Below are 17,476 nucleotides of genomic sequence, written 5' to 3' on the forward strand. Positions count from 1 at the left end.
GAATCCTGATCAGAACGGATCCTCAACTCTGGATCATGGCACACAGAGCGACACAGGGCACACATGACTGAAAATCCTCCGCTGAACTGCAGCAGATCAATGATCCCTGACACAGGAGCAGGGCAGGGAGGAGCTGCAGGAGGTACTCAACACAGAGCGCGTCCCAGCCAAAGAGGGCTCTCCCTGGCTCTGGAGAGGAGGATGCAATTTCCTTACCATCATGGTGTTTCAGCACAAGAAGCAGCCCTGCAGGAAACACAGAATGGAGTCACACTCAGATTCACATGCACACCCAGAGTGACGTGCCCCAGCCCCCCTCCCGTTCACCGGTGCACCAGCCAACTGAGCCCCAGAGCCAGACACAGACGCACAAATGGAGACACGCTCTGTTCACTTGTTTCCTCTTTTCTAAGTGGAGCCAGTAGAGCCAGATCTATCGAGGCTCCTATTCACCCCAATAAACACCATATGGATACACACATGGTTATCACTGGGACAAGATAACATAGAAGTTCTAGCAAAAGCTCTAGGCCAGTGGTTCTCACCCCGGCAACAAGTATAACAAGTAGTGATGTTCTGGCTCCTCCCCTAGAGATTCTGACTTTACTGGTTCAAGGTGGAACTGGGAATAGAGATATTTAATGGGCAGCTGGATTTGAGGACCACTGCTCAGATCACTCCTGCCTGAGCCTCTCCGGTCCTTCACTCTGTCCCATCCCACCTCCACCTAATCCAATCCTGCTGCTTCTCAGGTACTCGAGAGGTGACAAATGTTGGAAGCCTGGTATTGTGGGGGCTGGGACCTGCCACACTCACCGACCCACAGCAACAGCCTGCCCATCTCAAAGGTCTGAGAGCTGCAAGGCTAGGGCTCGAGCCTCTTTATAGGAGCTTCCCTGGGCACAGCCCTGGGACAGTGCTGGCACAGCCCAGACAGACACAAAAGCCGGGTCAGTGATTAATGGGCCCGAGTCACAGTGACCCTAGCACCTCCCATCCTCCCTCTCCAGCAGAGCTGAAGCTTTCAGAGCCAACAAAGAAATAGCTTGATCTGATACTGGCACACGGTGGATGTCGCCAAGGGCCATGGCGAGGGCAGGGCAGTGCTCAGCTCTATTCCTGGTATTTGCCTCCCATGGACTGAGTATGAAGAGTAAATCCTGTATGGAGGCAGTAATTCCACTGTTATCAGACTATTGGTTAGGGAAGCAGCGTAATATAAAGGATAGAAGTTCCAGCTTTGGACCTAGACAGGCTAAGGTTTGAATCTCAGTGTCATCAGTCAGAAGTTTTATAATTGTGGGCGTTACTTAGATCTTTGAGCTGCAGCTTCCATACTTGTAAAATAGAGATAACAGCTCATACTCACCTCATAAGGTTTTATAGAAATTGAAAAGATAATGTATGAAAAATGGTTAGTTCAGGACTTTGTGTGTCATACGGGCTCAGTAAATAGTAGCTGTTACTAAGGACGCCAATAGAGTTGCCCCACAGAGTGAGGTTCTCAAACTCACGTGCTGACACTTGCCAGGCAGGTAACGTTCAGGTAACATAAATGAGTGAAGTGGACACAGTAGAATAGCTCACTCTCCACTTTATTAGAAGAATAGTTCAAGCCCAGTGATACACACCAACTAACACAAAGCCTCTTGGTCAGGAGACAACAGAGCAGGGACTGCACTCCAAGTAGTCACCAATGGCTGCCATGTAGTGGAATAGACCTCATATTGGAAGATGTCTCAACTTCTCAAGAGAAGACAAAAATCTGATTTGTTGTGGGAGTCGAGAATGTTTGAGCCAGTATATGAATGAGCCAGGGCTAGAATGTGTTACGAACCTAAGGAACATAAGGAGTATAATTCTGGATACCTGAGGGCCAATATTTTAAAAATACAATATGAATAAACAAAATAGATCTGTAGCCAGATGCTTTTATGGCAGGAAATGTTTTATGAACATTTTATCAATGTTCTTTTTCTGCTACAGAGGATCTCAGATCATGAGTAGGTCCCACATTTCAGGGTTTGAGTCTCAATCATGAAGGACTAGAAACTGGGTGCCCATCTTCTCAGAAGACTGAGAGCTCACCTAGTCCACATGACACTGAGGGACTAACTAGATGTCAATATAATAAATGACACAGGGAAGTATAATGACTAGTGGTGGAATTTACATCACTTCTGGTATGAAGAAATCATAAAAATCGTTTTTTAATCAGATTGCTGTGATATCATGTGATAAAAGCATTAAATGGTATAGAATGGTTACACAAAGGCTATTTCAGTAAAACCCTAGGCAAGCCCGATGGTATACCCCACCTAAAAATACTGTTCCATTTGTTCATCCATCTTTGCTTCCTTTAAGTACTAAATGAGTATTTGTTGAGCATATGCCAGGCCCTGCTAGGCACTCTAGATACAACGGTGAGCAAGACATAGTTTCTGCTCTCAGGGGGCTTCTAGTGAACAGACTGATCATATACTCAAGAGCTAGTGTATGTCTCCCTCCTGGAGAAGTATGTGTCTCTCATCTCTCCTGGATAGGGGCAGTGGGGAAAATAGGAGTTTTGCTGCTAAACAGACTTGAGATCCAACTCTTACTGTGCACCAATCCTGGGGCCACTTGAGTCCTACTTGCACGCCCAGTGTCACATTCCATTCCTTGGGCTAAGAGTACCTTGCATCAGGAGACGATCAAGCAAGCCTCTTGAGCAACAATGGGTCAGGCTGGGCAACAACTTGTGCCACTGGTTACATTTCCCCTGGTCTGGTTTCTAACACTAATGACTGTGCTTTTAGTGGGGTTTTCCGGTTCCTAGCCTGAGTCACCTAATTGTTGTTAACGGGTCTTTGCATTAATTTCTCTTCCTGTTCTGTAAACCATAGGCACTACAGTTGTTCCCCACAGCCTGGGTCCTGATTCAGTCTTGCCAGTCACCTGGAGCCCTTGTTGCCTATCTTTTAAGACCCCCTTGAAGTGAATGCCTACCTCTCTCGACTCATAAGCTTCCCCTCATGCTGCCTCCTGTCCCCCAGATTCCTTATCACTGAGATTTCCCACTAGGTTTGTGCCCTTCCATCCCAACTCCTGCCCAGCACTAGTTCTTTTTTTTTTCAATTTTAGAATAATTTTATTTCTCTGTTAAATGTACATTGGATTTTAAGATAGCCCTAACATCGGAAACATTAAAATATGAAAGAAATATACATTTTAGAATTGAGACAATATAGCAAATGGCCCCTAGATTAAAAAGGGTCCTGTGCCCCAAATCTGGAAAATACTCCATACTCTGTCTTCAGAAAGATTCAAAATGCACCCCTCAGTGTACTACACTTCTGGAAACTCTAGTGGTAAACAAATATGATATTGATTAGCTTAGAATTTTTCTACTTCTTGGCCTTGTAATTCTTTTCCTGTTGAGCTTGTTGTAAGAAAAAATTCTCTGGACTCCATTTTGGGAAATGCTGGATTAGGGCAGATTTTGTCTGCACTGACACAGCTAACAGAATGTGTGATGCTGGAATGAGAGAAGCTTTCCATTGTTTTGCGTGAAAATACATTATCGCATTGACCTTTAACAAAAAAAAATGCCCATTTTCAGATTATGAAAACTTGATAATCCTTATTTTCACATTATGTAACTCAGAACAGTTGAACATGTTCAACCCACATACCTCAATGGTGCAACTAGGTTTTTAATTTAATACCAGAGACTGCACTCTAGGATTCATATATGTGAGATTCATGGCCAGCACTAGTTCTTAATGCTGTCCCCAGCACAGTTAAAATTGCTTGTCAGTCTGAACTGTCATCTGCACCTGGGTCAGTCCTCTGGGATCCTAGTTTGCTACAGTGGGTAAGGCTGGATCTCAGACCTAACCATTCCATTCCATGCCCTGGGATGATGGAAGATAAAGAGAACACCACGATAGAACCTCTGCTTCGGTCAGCGATGACCATGCCAAGGATGGCAACTGTGACTCCATGTGTATAGCAGATGATGAATAGTAAATGCTGAATGAGGGTTATGTTCAGTCATTTTGCCAGGTCACTCTGTCTGCTCTCAACCCTGGAGCTCTCAGTGTCAGAAAATACAACTATTGTTATATATTTTACACACCCACCCAGATATTTGAAAATACTCCTCCCTAGTGCTTAGCTTGTTCTCATGAGAAGACATTTACAAATGTCTTTTATTTGGCTTCCTGAAGAAGTGGCCTACAGTAGTGCACCCCTGCTGTATTTTACAATACTCAACTAGATAGATGGCAAGATCAGAGTTGAAATACTTTGGTTTTAACAAAGCATTCGGCCAAATCTTTCATGATACTCATGTGCAAATTGGACAAGTATGACCTAAACAAAATCAATTGGTTGAATCTAGAGTCCAAAGACAGTTGACTACAGATTGGAAAAACTTGAAAGATCTTTACCCATTTTAATCTTTAAAATGAATAGGGGCAGCTGGCTGGCTCAGTAGGTAGAACGTGAGACTCTTGACCTCAGGGTTGTAAATTCAAGCCCCATGTGTGGTGTGCAGTTTACTTAAAATAAATCTTTTAAAAAAACCAAATGGGATAGATATGGCAGTTTCCCAATATTTGATACGTGACAATTTTTGGTTGTGCAGGATTTAAAATTAATGTGTATTGAAAAGTGTATAATATCCCTACAACCCTAATTTCATATTGTTTAAAAAATGAGACAATTCAAGAAAGAATTATTTTAATAAATAAAGGTAGTACTATTTGGTTATTTTGCTGCTATGATGTGATGGTAAATCAAGTAATGCCTATGTGCCCATGGCCAATTCCTACCTGGTATGGTGATTTTGATCATATTTGCAAATGTCTTGGTGGCATAGATGTAATTACTCTCATTGGCACAGATCTGAATCCAAACCAACTTTTTTTTTTTTAACAGTAAGATAATGTGAGTTTTCAAAAACTAGGTTTTTCCTCTTTGCTGTCATTTTAACCACCTTGATACAGACATTTCCTTGGGTTCTCACTTCACTGCTTTCTTCTCCATCATTCAAGTGCAGGAGGAAAAGGACTGGGCAAATTTAGTTCCTACCCACCCCATCCCTCCTCACTTTCTCTAAGCCATTACAACTTTGTGAAGTTTATCTCTGTGAAGAACCCACCCCTATTACCCTCTAAGAAGTTACTGTTAAGAACAGTGAAGGCTTTCTTCCCACCTTACCCCAAACCCAGTAATCACATGACTACAAATTCCAATGTTTTTACTTGGGGTCATTGTGACAACAGAGCTCATGTTTGGCAAGGGTGAAGCATGGAAGCTTTACTTAAAATATTCTGTCCATATTCCTTCAAACTGCCCGGTTTCATGTGACTGCAGCTGAGCTAAACTTGCAAAGCACCAAAGTACATAATTGATTGTATTTAGTTTCATAATCAATAACTGACCAGGACTTCTGGCAATAGCCAGTCCACCAACCCAATATTTAAATCCCATCTAGCTACTCTTAAGGGGCTAGGGAAGCACACACACAAATCCTGGGCCATGATTGATACCCTGATGCCTCACATAGTGAGATAACACACACTTCAAAAGACAGGCCAACAAAGCCTAAGCTTTTTATCTCACCAAAAAGTATTTTTGATTTTCTGATGCTGCACTTTATAAAATCTTCAGAGTCCACAGAAACAGCATTCAGACTTCCTATGTCCAGAGAATGGGATCCAGAGGCCAGGAGAGTCAGGCCTCAAGCTGTTTTTCAGTGGGAAACATGGCTGACATTTTTCTGCAAGTCTGTGTCAGTTTTTAACTTAACTGAATTTTAAGCTCTCCATCATCCCAACTTTTTTCCATGGCATCTATGACACTCATCTTTCATATATACAATTCCATGGGCAGGGAGTGGAGGGGGAGCATTACACAGGCACCAGCCAAAATTTTGAGAAGCCAGAAAAATGCATTTTTGACTCTGTTTAATGGCAAAGAGATGTGCAAAACTATGATGAGTGTCCTGACTCTTCCTTGAGGTAAGCTAAGCAGGATTTTTGTGAATGGAAGCATGCCATGAGGAAGGCAGATTAAGTTCTATAAAAAATAAAGTTGCTCCCATCTCCATGAGTAGTATATATAGCTGCCTCCAAGAATCCAGGGATGCCCACATCCCATACCTCATCCAGTCACGGCTAATTTCTCATACACAGCTACATAGGAAGCATAAAATCTTTTGTGAACTTTTTTTTGTTTTTGTTTCTGGTAGGGGGGAGAGCTTGGGAAAGATGTAAGATGGACTTAATTCCCTCCCACCACCAAAAACTATGTATCTACACACACACACACACTCAGACATACCTACATATCCAATTTTAAGAAAGTTTTTCTTTCCTATGACTATAGGATCCCAGAATTCAGTCTCCCTCAGGCTGAGAGACAATGCCTATTGACTGCCCAGATCTAGTGCAGAGCATACTGTAAGGCTCCTGTGTGGTCTCACAGGCTGACAGGGCAGGGGCAAAGGGAGTGGGTACTCATGGGGGATTTGCTTTTTGTCTTAAATCCAATCTATTCAGAAACACTCTTAGGTCCAAGGGCTGCAAGAGGCTCTGTGGGCAGGATGTGGTGGATGACCTGATGGTCCCAGCCCACTGTGGTAAGGAGAGAGTGATTGAGCGGGGACCACGTAGCGTCTCTCACAAAGTCTCTGTGGGCTTGGCTTCTAAACCTAAAAGAGAAAAAAGGAAAGTTTGGACATAGTGAGAGACAAGAGGAAAAAGCAAAGGTGGAAAGGAGAGAGAATCCAACACAACCAGGACACCTTTCTAGATGTGCTACACGAACTTCACCAAATGCATGGCAATGTGGTTATCCACAGAGAACCTCATCTTTTACTCAGTCCCGTGCCCTAATTCCATATAAAAGTGGTGGCTAGAGAAGGGTAGTAACATGGGCCAGGATCAGAGAGCAAATCCAAGCGAAGAAGGAAGTATAATTCCAGTACTCTGCTGCCTTTCACCCCACAGCAGGCCCATTTTATGGATGTGCCTTGTATGTGAAGAGGGCAGACTGCTCCTTTCTGGGGGATAGCTGGAACACCAGGCTGGGAAATCCCACCTGCCACCACACCCCACCTTGACCAGGGACAGAGCTGGTTGTGAGTCAGCCCCAGGAAGAGGGAGACAGTCAGTGTCAGCCTGCTGCCATCACCTAGTCCCCTTGAGTGAGACAGTGCACTCGGTGTACTTTAATGAAAACAGAAAGGACACAGCCACCCGCAGCTCTTCTCCTCAATTCCTGATGACTTACACCTCAGAAAGCTCTGAGTCCAGCACAGCGAGTGAGCAGTCCTCACTGATAGTGGCCAGGAAGGGAATTCTAGGAGAGCAAGGGGAGGGTTATGACAGGTAAAGTCATGGTCCCAAGATGAATCCTGTCCAGTTTAGTCCCCAACCCACCTAAAGCGACCCAGAGGAGGTGTCTTGCTCCTCACTTTGGGTTAAGGTCTGGCTACCACTCAAGTCCACATTACAAGTTCCAGGGAAAGATGAGGGAAATGCAACAAAGCCAGGTTGACAATCATCCTGGCAACTAACTACCCCATTTGGTCCCTCCTTGCAGCTTTAGCAATAACCCAGAAACACAGGTTTCCCACCCAGAGTCTCCGAAGCCCACAGTATTCATCTTTTTTGGGTGTTGAGCAGGAACAAGACCATTGTTCAGCCATGTGCAGACAGAAACCACATCACCCACGAAAGGATTATGGCCTTTTTTTTTTTTCTTTAGGACTATAGTCTTAAGAGATCTTTAGCATTCTGAAACCTCAGCTATGGCACTGTCTGCTTTAGGAATGATCTATCTGCTAATGCTCTGCAAACATAAGCAAGCCCTTGCACTGTCCCATTCATATCCAGCAGGCCCTTGGGGACAAAGGACAGTACCTGCGTGGGGCAAACACCAGCCCAGTGACACACGAGTGCACAGCTGAGCTGAGGGCACACCTTGCACTCTTGGTGTTCACCAGGGAGACAGTCCCACTCACAACACCTAGAGAAAGCAGGGAGCCCATCACAGTGGGTAAGAGCATGGGTCCTGGAGTCAGCCAGACCTGGATTTGAATGCTAGTCCCTCAGACTTACACAAGCTAACCACTCTGTGCATCAGTTTCTTCTTTTGCAAAATGAGGATAATTAGTCACTGGTGGTTGTGAAAATTAATGAACGGGGTAGTTATTATTTTAACCACAAACTATGTCATCACAGGTACAGCCTCATCGCTGTGAGCGCATGAGCGCTACCCCCACTCTACAACAGAATTCTCTACATAACAATCCACTTGTTCTGTTGTGGTCCACTGACTTCTGGCTGCACCCAAAACATAGGAGCTGAGGCACACATTCAGAAATCAAATCTACCCGGAAAAAAGTCATCACATCAAACTAAAACCACTTTTGGATCATCTCACCTTCCCACCTCACCACTGGCAGAATTTACAGAATGTTCAGGTGTGCTGCTGAGATGGAGTGGCCAGGGCTTTTTGCTTTACAGGGTCAGCGTGCTCTCATCCTCCCCCTTCCCAGAGTCAAAATGCTGTGTGAGAGGCTACCTTACCAAAAACAAAAACTTCACTCTGCTGAGGATGCCAAGCCAGGGAGGTAGGAAGGTAGCCAGAGGCAGTGCAGCCTGCAAGAGAGAAGAGGGATCTGAAACAAGACTTAGAGCCCAGCTTTGTGAAGGAGCTTCTCAAACGAAATCACCCCAAGTTCCAGAAGCACCTTAATTTGCCTTCCCAAACCCTGCTAAGGTAGTTGTGTCCTTGCCCTCGACCCTCATACCTTCATTTATATTTCGGCCTCTTGTCCTTTCTGGACACTAGTCACAGGCAGGTTTCAGGTATAAAGCAAGAAGACAACAATTCTGGCCCCTTTGTCTACCCATCCTAGAAACGTAAAGTAAATCAGCCACCCACAAACCAAGCCTTCATCTTGCTACCCACTGCACACAATGGAATCAACAGAGCTTCAATGGGAAACAGAGTGATTATGTCTCTTATGCCACAATGACTAAGCATCTGGTGACTTTGCCTTTGTCTCTGACCCAGGAAGCCTCTTCCAGGCGGGTTCCTACTACCACCCTTCCACCACTGGCTCTGACTTACCCATCTGTAATGCTGGCTTGGGACAGCGGGTACCCCAGAGTAAAATTCTGTTGTCCTAGAAGGAGGAACAGGAAAAGAGCTTCACAATCCAAAAAGCAGCTGCAGGCCTCCACACTAGACTTGTGGCCAAAGGGTTCGAGTGTGGTTAGAAGTGAGGAGGGAAGGAAAGGCTATATCTCACCTCACCGCATAAAAGGAACATGGAATCCTTGTGGGGAGAGGCCGTGACACAGGTGACCTGCCCAGAGTGAGCTGTGAAGGAGAGAGAGAAGCAAGCATGACAGAGAAGCTTCAGGTATCACTACCAAGCAGCCCAGATACCACCAAGGGACCCCTTATCTCATGATGCAATTTAACACATTTTCTGAGAGATTTTTGAATCAGACTTAACCTAAGGGAAAATGTTGATGGAGTTCTAACACTAAAAGGCAGATCTGGTCTCATCCGTTTGGGGAAGACAATGAATCAGTAAAGACAAGGGAAGAAAGATCAGGGGCTGGGCAAGAAGAGTGAAGGAATTTACATCCCAGAATAGCAATTTTTAGACTTTAGTACACACACCTCAGGACAACATATAGAAACTTTCAAGTGAGGTCTGGACACTGATACATTTAGGGAAATAAACTTTACAAAGTTATCTTTCCTTATATATGCAATGAAACATTACTTAGCCATCAGAAACAATGAATACCCACAATGTGCTTCAACATGGATGGACCTGGAGGGTATCATGCTGAGTGAAATAAGTCAATCAGAGAAGGACAATCATATGGTTTCACTCATACGAGGAATATAAAAAAATAGTGAAAACAATCATAGGGGAAAGGAGAGAAAATGAGTGGGAAAAATCAGAGAGGGAGACAGAACATGAGAGACTCCTAACTCTGGGAAATGAACAAGGGGTGATGGAAGGGGAGGTGGGCAGGGGATGGGGTGACTGGGTGACGGGCACTGAGGGAGGCACTTGACAGGATGAGCCCTGGGTGTTATACTGTATGTTGGCAAATCGAACTTCAAAAATAAATACATACATACATACATACAACCAAAGTTCTCTTTCCTCTATCCACTGGAAAAAAGACAGTCTCTTCAATAAATAGTGCTGGGAAAATTGGACATCCACATGCAGAAGAATGAAACTAGACCATTCTCTTACACCAGACACAAAGATAAACTCAAAATGGATGAAAGATCTAAATGTGAGACAAAATTCCATCAAAATCCTAGAGGAGAACACAGGCAACACCCTTTTTGAACTTGGCTACGCAACTTCTTGCAAGATACATCCATGAAGGCAAGAGAAACAAAAGCAAAAATGAATTATTGGGGGCAGCCCCCATGGCGCAGCAGTTTAGCGCCACCTGCAGCCTGGGGTGTGATCCTGGAGACCAGGGATCGAGTCCCATGTCAGGCTCCCTGCATGGAGCCTGCTTCTCCCTGTGCCTGTGTCTCTGCCTCTCTCTCTTTCTCTCTGTGTCTCTATGAATAAGTAAATAAAATCTTTTAAAAAAATGAACTATTGGGACTTCATCAAGATAAAAAGCTTCTGCACAGCAAAAGAAAAGTCAACAAAACTACAAGACAACCTGCAGAATGGGAGAAGATATTTGCAAATGACGTATCAGATAAAGGGCTAGTCTCCAAGATCTGTAAAGAACTTATTAAACTCAACAGCAAAGAAACAAACAATCCAATCATGCATGGACAAAAGACATGAACAGAAATTTCACAGAGGAAGACATAGACATGAACAACATGCACATGAGAAAATGCTCCACATCACTTGCCATCAGGGAAATACAAATCAAAATCACAATGAGATACCACCTCACACCAGTGAGAATAGTGAAAACAAGACAGGAAACCACAAATGTTGGAGAGGATGTGGAGAAAGGGGAACCCTCTTGCACTGTTGGTGGGAATGTGAACTGGTGCAGCCACTCCGGAAAACTGTGTGGAGGTTCCTCAAAGAGTTTAAAATAGACCTGCCCTACGACCCAGCAATTGCACTGCTGGGGATTTACCCAAAGATACAGATGCAGTGAAACGGCGGGACACCTGCACCCCGATGTTTATAGAAGCAATGTCCACAATAGCCAAACTGTGGAAGGAGCCTCGGTGTCCATCGAAAGACGAATGGATAAAGAAGATGTGGTTTATGTGTACAATGGAATATTACTCAGCCATTAGAAATGACAAATACCCGGGCAGCCTGGGTGGCTCAGTGGTTTAGTGCCTGCCTTCAGCCTAGGGTGTGATCCTGGAGACCTGGGATCGAGTCCCACGTCGGACTCCCTGCATGGAGCCTGCTTCTCCCTCTGCCTGTGTCTCTGCCTTTCTCTCTCTCTCGCTCTGTGCCTCTCATGAATAAATAAATAAAATCTTAAAAAAAAAAAAAAGAAAAAAAAAGAAATGAGAAATACCCACCATTTGCTTTGACATGGATGGACCTGAGGGTATTATGCTGAGTGAAATAAGTCAATCGGAGAAGGACAAACATTGTGTGGTCTCATTCATCTGGGGAATAAATAAAAATTAGTGAAAGGAAATAAAGGGAAAGGAGAGAAAATGAGTGAAAATATCAGTGAGGGTGACAATACATGAGAGATACCTAACTCTGGGAAATGAACAAGGGGTATTGGAAGGGGAGGTGGGCGGGGGTTGAGGTGACTGGGTGATGGGCACTGAAAGGGACACTTGGCGGGATGAGCACTGGGTGTTATGCTATATGTTGGCAAATTGAACTCCAATAAAAAAAATTAAAAAGAAAGACTACTTAGGAGCTACTTTCAAAATGAGATAGACACTTACGTTCAGATATTAAAACACCTCTAAGATACATAGTTAATTGGAAAAAACAATGTATAGGAGTATACTGTGATTTGTGTTAATAATAAAGAGCTATTCAAATGACAGATGGAGATAGGCTTTTGCTTGTATACGTTTAGAATATTTCTGGAGGAACAATGAAAAAGTATTCTGGAACAGTAACAGTGGTTGCCTCCTCAGAGGCACACCTGATAACTGCAAGTTCCGTTTGTGAGAGAGACAAACTGTCCTCTATAATGTACCTTGTACCCTTTGAATTTTTTTTTTGCCATCAACACTTACTATTCTAAATAAATTGAACTTAGAAACAAAACAAAAAAACAAAGTTCTCTTTCTTAAAATTGAACTAAGAAGCTGCTGCCAGTCTGCCAGTGCCCCTTTCCTACCTCCTCTTTCACATTCCCCTCCTCCCAGTTTTAGAAGGGATATGCACTTCTCACCCACCCATCTCACCATGGTACAAAGCCCAGGTGTCCAAAACCCTAAGGTATTTTTTTTTAAGATTTATTTATTTATTTATGATAGACACAGAGAGAGAGAGAGGCAGAGACACAGGAGGAGGGAGAAGCAGGCTCCATGCCGGGAGCCCGACGCCGGACTCGATCCCGGGACTCCAGGATCACGCCCTGGGCCAAAGGCAGGCGCTAAACTGCTGAGCCACCCAGGGATCCCTCCAAAACCCTAAGGTATTAAACAAAAGGGGCTTTTCCCTGAAAGCCAAAGAGCATCTGGGTAAAATTCAGTGCAGAGGCTGGCCCTGTTTCATCCTACCACAAACCACAACACACCACAAACAACTAGAGAATTCTGGGATTCTATTTCTGCCTAACAATGAAAATTTTGAAAACTATGACAGATGGTTATCCTGAGGACACATCTGACAAATTTAACTGAACTTAAAAATGAAGTCAGACATTTTCTGATAGAAAGTTGAGTCTAGGGATGCCTGGGTGGCTCAGTGGTTGAGCGTCTGCCTTCGGCTGAGAGTGTGACCCTGGGGTCCAGGGATCGAGTCCCAGATCAGCCTCCCCACAGGGAGCCTGCTTCTCCCTCTGCCTGTGTCTCTGCCTCTCCCTGTGTGTCTCTCATGAATAAATAAAATCTTAAAAAAAAAAAAAAAAGAAAAGATAAAAGAAAGTCGAGTCTAACTTGGCCAGCTGGCTTAACAATGCAGGTTGGTTTTTAGCCAGTTAGGTTATTTGGTTGACATTTTGCATAGATTAAAGGAGCTTAAACTGCAAATCCAAAATTTTGACAAACGTGTGCTTGAAACCAGTGCACTATATGGGCAGAAAGTACCTCCTTTGCAATTATTTAAACTTAGATGCCAATTTAAAAATGTGGTACAGGGTAGTTTTTAAAAAAATTTTCAGGAGGGCTACATGCCAAAAACTTTGAAGATCACTGCTCTATGATGCTTAGAGGCTGTGGAAACCACCTGAAGGTATTTACCAGACTACCAGAGATAGTCTGAATATGACTCTAACCAAGACCGAAGGATGTAATCAAACCACCTTTCATAGTTCTTTCCTAGCCCTAGAATCGATAGAAAGCCAACACAATGAAAAGGAATTGACCACTCACTTGAAAGCAAAGTTCAAAGACAAGAACCATGGGAAAATATAAAAGATAAATAAGTGGTTGTTCTGCCCTCAAGGGATTTACAATTGGGGGGGGGGAGCGGGGAGGGAGTAAGACAGAAATACAAAGAACTGATGAAATATGGTGAATGGAAGAAGTGCTGAAGGAGTTAGTGCAGACCAGGAAAATCCCTCATAGGGCAGCCTGGGTGGCTCAGCAGTTTAGCGCCACCTTCAGCCCAGGGCCTGATCCTGGAGACCCTGGATGGAGTCCCACATAGGGCTCCCTGCATGGAGCCTGCTTCTCCCTCTGCCTGTGTCTCTGCCTGTCTCTCTCTCTCTCTCTCTCTCTCTGTCTCTCATGAATAAATAAATAAAATCTTAAAAAAAAAAAATCCCTCATAGACCTAAGAAACAAAAGACATCAGTGTTTTAACACTGACTATTTGTTAAATCCTGGACTCTGAAGGTCTGGGATATGTATGAGTTTCTGTTTTTTTGCTTTGGCACATATGTGAATCATTCACTTTGCAATTAGAATTGGCAGGGAGGGATCCCTGGGTGGCGCAGCGGTTTGGCGCCTGCCTTTGGCCCAGGGCACGATCCTGGAGACCCGGGATCGATTCCCACGTCGGGCTCCCGGTGCATGGAGCCTGCTTCTCCCTCTGCCTGTGTCTCTGCCTCTCTCTCTCTCTGTGACTATCATAAATGAATAAAAATTAAAAAACAAAAAAAAAAAAAAAAAAAGAATTGGCAGGGAATGGCACTTAGACATTGAGGGAACCAGGTAATCACCCGGCACCTACATCTCTTAACCACACACACATTAATGCTCTAGGCATCATCTTCATGAAGAATGACTCCCAGAATAAAGTCAGCTGCTACTACTGTTAATGAAAGAGAGTAAAAAAAAAAAAAAAAAGATTTTTTTAAAGTAACATTAATAGAAAGTGATGATTCTCACCAGAAAAACAGAAACCTTATGGAAGTGAATATTCAAAAGTGCAAGATACACAAGTTTCAGAGTGTATACTTGGAGAATGCCAAGGCTCCACTGTGACTGGGTTTAATTAGGGCAGTTATATTTACAGGGCAAGTAACAGAAGGGCTCGAATGCTATTACAAGAAAATGAGATATTAAACCACAAGCCACGGAAATCATGAAAGGTGAGGGACTACAGATGGAGAGATGAGGTGAGTGCCACTATCAGTGTGAAGTAAAACTTGGAAGCAAAAGGGAGCATCAGAAATGGAAAGGGAGGATCACTGACCAAGTGGAAAAAGATGCCAAAGAACTTGGGAACCCACTGATAGTGAGGAAGCAGGAGGGGTGGAAAAGGCCTGTGAGGTGGAGTCTCATGTGGCTAAAGGATGGGGAGGCCAGTACTAGAAACAGGAAAAACACATGTGTTCCAACAAGAACTTCCTTTAACTGACATGTCCTATGTCATTGCCTACTGGGCTTCTGCAAAGGCCTATTCACAATGTATTGCAATATCTCTAAGGAAATGTTATAGACATGTCATAATAAATCATAATAAATCACTGCATTCTTACAGTAAGCCCAACTTTACTGGGTGAGGCTAATAGGATAGTAAAAACACCCAAAGGATGTGTAAAATGCAGGAGCAATCAGCACAAGGACCCACCAGAAGTCTTTGCTACCTGCGTGCCAGAGCTCAGGACACTGACTGTAGACATGATGTCATCATGCTCATACTTGCAGAACTCGCTGACAATGAGTGTCTGGTTCTTGTCCAGCTCCCACAACTCAACAGCACCTGTTGGGAGTGGGGAGAAGGTTGAGGGAAATGAGTGTGGATTACACCAAGATAGTAATTCACTTTCAGGATTCAAGTGAGTCCACTGTCACTAAACTAATAAAATAAGCTATCACTATAAAAGCAAAAGCAAAATCCACTATCACAAGAGGATTCAGCTAATTTCCAAGTCACCTGGCTTTATGCAGGCATTACTGTTTTCTTAATAACAGTCCAGACAATTAGGCAAGGAAAGTTTCTAGAAAGACAGGAAAAGATGGAATGGCTGGCAAAATCCATTATCTGGCTTCCAGTAAGAAGACACTAGAGATTAAGTTCCAGGAGACATGGAAAAAGTGTCAACAATCTGTGTAGCACACAATCCAGTGTGGTCAAATCTTCCCAATTGGTTGGACATTAGTATTTGTTGAACAATTTGAATAAACACCTTACAGCTTCTTTAAAAATACTGTAAATAACTGACTGTCTTGCACAGTGACAGGTTAAGTACAGAGAGCCCCCCCCCCCAAAAGTTATCTTGAATATGTAGTGCTCAAGCTGAATTGTCAAAGGCTCAGTCTTTAATGCCCACTTTTATCCTTCCATGCAATGCCTGCCAATCCCCAAATTCTGATTTTTTAGTTCCAAGGACTCCACTGCTGAATTTGACTTTCAAAGCAAACAAAGCAGAAGGAAGACAGAGAGAAGAAAACAGGAGGAAATAGAGACAGCACAGACTGGCTTAAGCATCATCTTTAAGATCAAGATTATCCTTAGTCTGGGTTGGGGGGGGGGGATATGGGAAGGTTGCCGGGAAGAAAAATGGTTCTGATCCATTTCTTGTTTTTTTTTTTTTATAAAGTTATTTTTTATTGGTGCTCAATTTGCCAACATACAGAATAACACCCAGTGCTCATCCCGTCAAGTGCCCCCCTCAGTGCCCGTCACCCAGTCACCCCACTCCCCTGCCCTCCTCCCCTCCACCACCCCTAGTTCGTTTCCCAGAGTTAGAGTCTCTCCTGTTCTGTCTCCCTTTCTGATATTTCCCACTCATTTTTTCTCCTTTCCCTTTTATTCCCTTTCACTAATTTTTATATTCCCCAAATGAAGGAGACCATATAATGTGTGTCCTTCTCGGATTGACTGACTTCACTCAGCATCATACCCTCCAGTTCCATCCACGTCGAGGCAAATGATGGGTATTTGTCGTTTCTAATGGTGAGTAATATTCCACTGTATACACAGACCACATCTTCTTTATCCATTCCTGACCCATTTCTTAATTTTGTTAGAAATTCCCACGAGGCAATTCAGAATCTCCGAAAAGCATTTTCCTGCTACACAAGATCTCTCCTTCAGACCAACACCCCGAAGCTCCCCCTAGCATTGAAGATGGGACATTAAAGATTGAGCCCGGTCCGCCCCACGTCCCATCCTTCATTCCACCTGTGGGGTTGAGGAGACAGGGACTCACCTGAGTCGGACGCCACTAGGATACCTGTCCCCAACCCAGGGCGGCCGGCCACTCCGGCCTCTGTCTGCACAGCGGAGCAGAAGCCTTCGTTGGGGGCGGCACAGGGGTCCTTGAAGAGCCAGAGCGAGCCAGCCCAGCAGCGGGCACTCAGGCTGCAGGCCCCAAGCAGGAGCGCCCCATGGACGGGAAGCACCAGCGGCCAGCGCGGGAGCAGAGAGCAGGCTCGTCTCCATGGTGACCGCACAGCGGCTCGCGGCCGGGTCGGGATCTGAGCTCAAGGACCCGGCGCAGGGGTGGGGACTGAACTAAGCGACGCGAGCCAGGGGGCGGGGCGGGGCGGGCTGGAAAGGGCATCGCCCCCAGCCCAGGTGAGGGGGCCCCCGGGCCCGGGACCTCGGCTCCCCGGGCCGACACTGCGCAGCCTCTAACTGCGGTGCCAAACGAGCGGGTTCCACTCGCGGGGGGCGCTGGGGGGGGCGGGGCTCCCTGCCGCATCTCCACGGCTCCAGCTCCAACCTGGACGCAAACTGGGCGCGCGCCCGAGACTCGGCTCCCGGAGCCCCCGCGTGGTACCCTCCGGGCCTCCGCTCCTTCCCACAGGCTCCGGCCACTCTGTGTCTCGCGAGAACTGCTTCTACGGTTCCGTGGCGCGGTCGGCAGCGCCCTCTGGCAAAAGGTTCATCCCGCGCCATGCCTAGTATCGC

General features: G+C 44.9%; 1 protein-coding gene across 4 annotated transcripts in view; it reads right to left on the reverse strand.

Annotated features, from left to right (window-relative positions):
* Positions 1–17,476, reverse strand: part of OVGP1 (oviductal glycoprotein 1) — a 28,883-nt gene extending 11,407 nt beyond the window's left edge. For 2 of the 4 annotated variants that reach the window (XR_012003974.1, XR_012003976.1), the window contains exons 1-7: positions 16,773–17,475; positions 15,204–15,319; positions 11,557–11,646; positions 9,311–9,381; positions 9,130–9,184; positions 8,583–8,654; positions 217–246 (exon numbers count right to left, since the gene is read on the reverse strand). Coding sequence is in view for 1 of the 4 variants with exons in the window: in XM_072768977.1 (XP_072625078.1) it covers positions 217–246; positions 8,583–8,654; positions 9,130–9,184; positions 9,311–9,381; positions 11,557–11,629 (301 nt within the window). In the remaining 3 variants the exon portion in view is untranslated. Of the gene's footprint in view, positions 1–216; positions 247–8,582; positions 8,655–9,129; positions 9,185–9,310; positions 9,382–11,556; positions 11,647–15,203; positions 15,320–16,772 lie in introns of all 4 variants that reach the window. The other 2 variants (XR_012003975.1, XM_072768977.1) reach the window with 2 other exon arrangements.

This window comes from Canis lupus, chromosome 12 (assembly GCF_048164855.1).
Source record: "Canis lupus baileyi chromosome 12, mCanLup2.hap1, whole genome shotgun sequence".
NCBI lineage: Eukaryota > Metazoa > Chordata > Mammalia > Carnivora > Canidae > Canis > Canis lupus.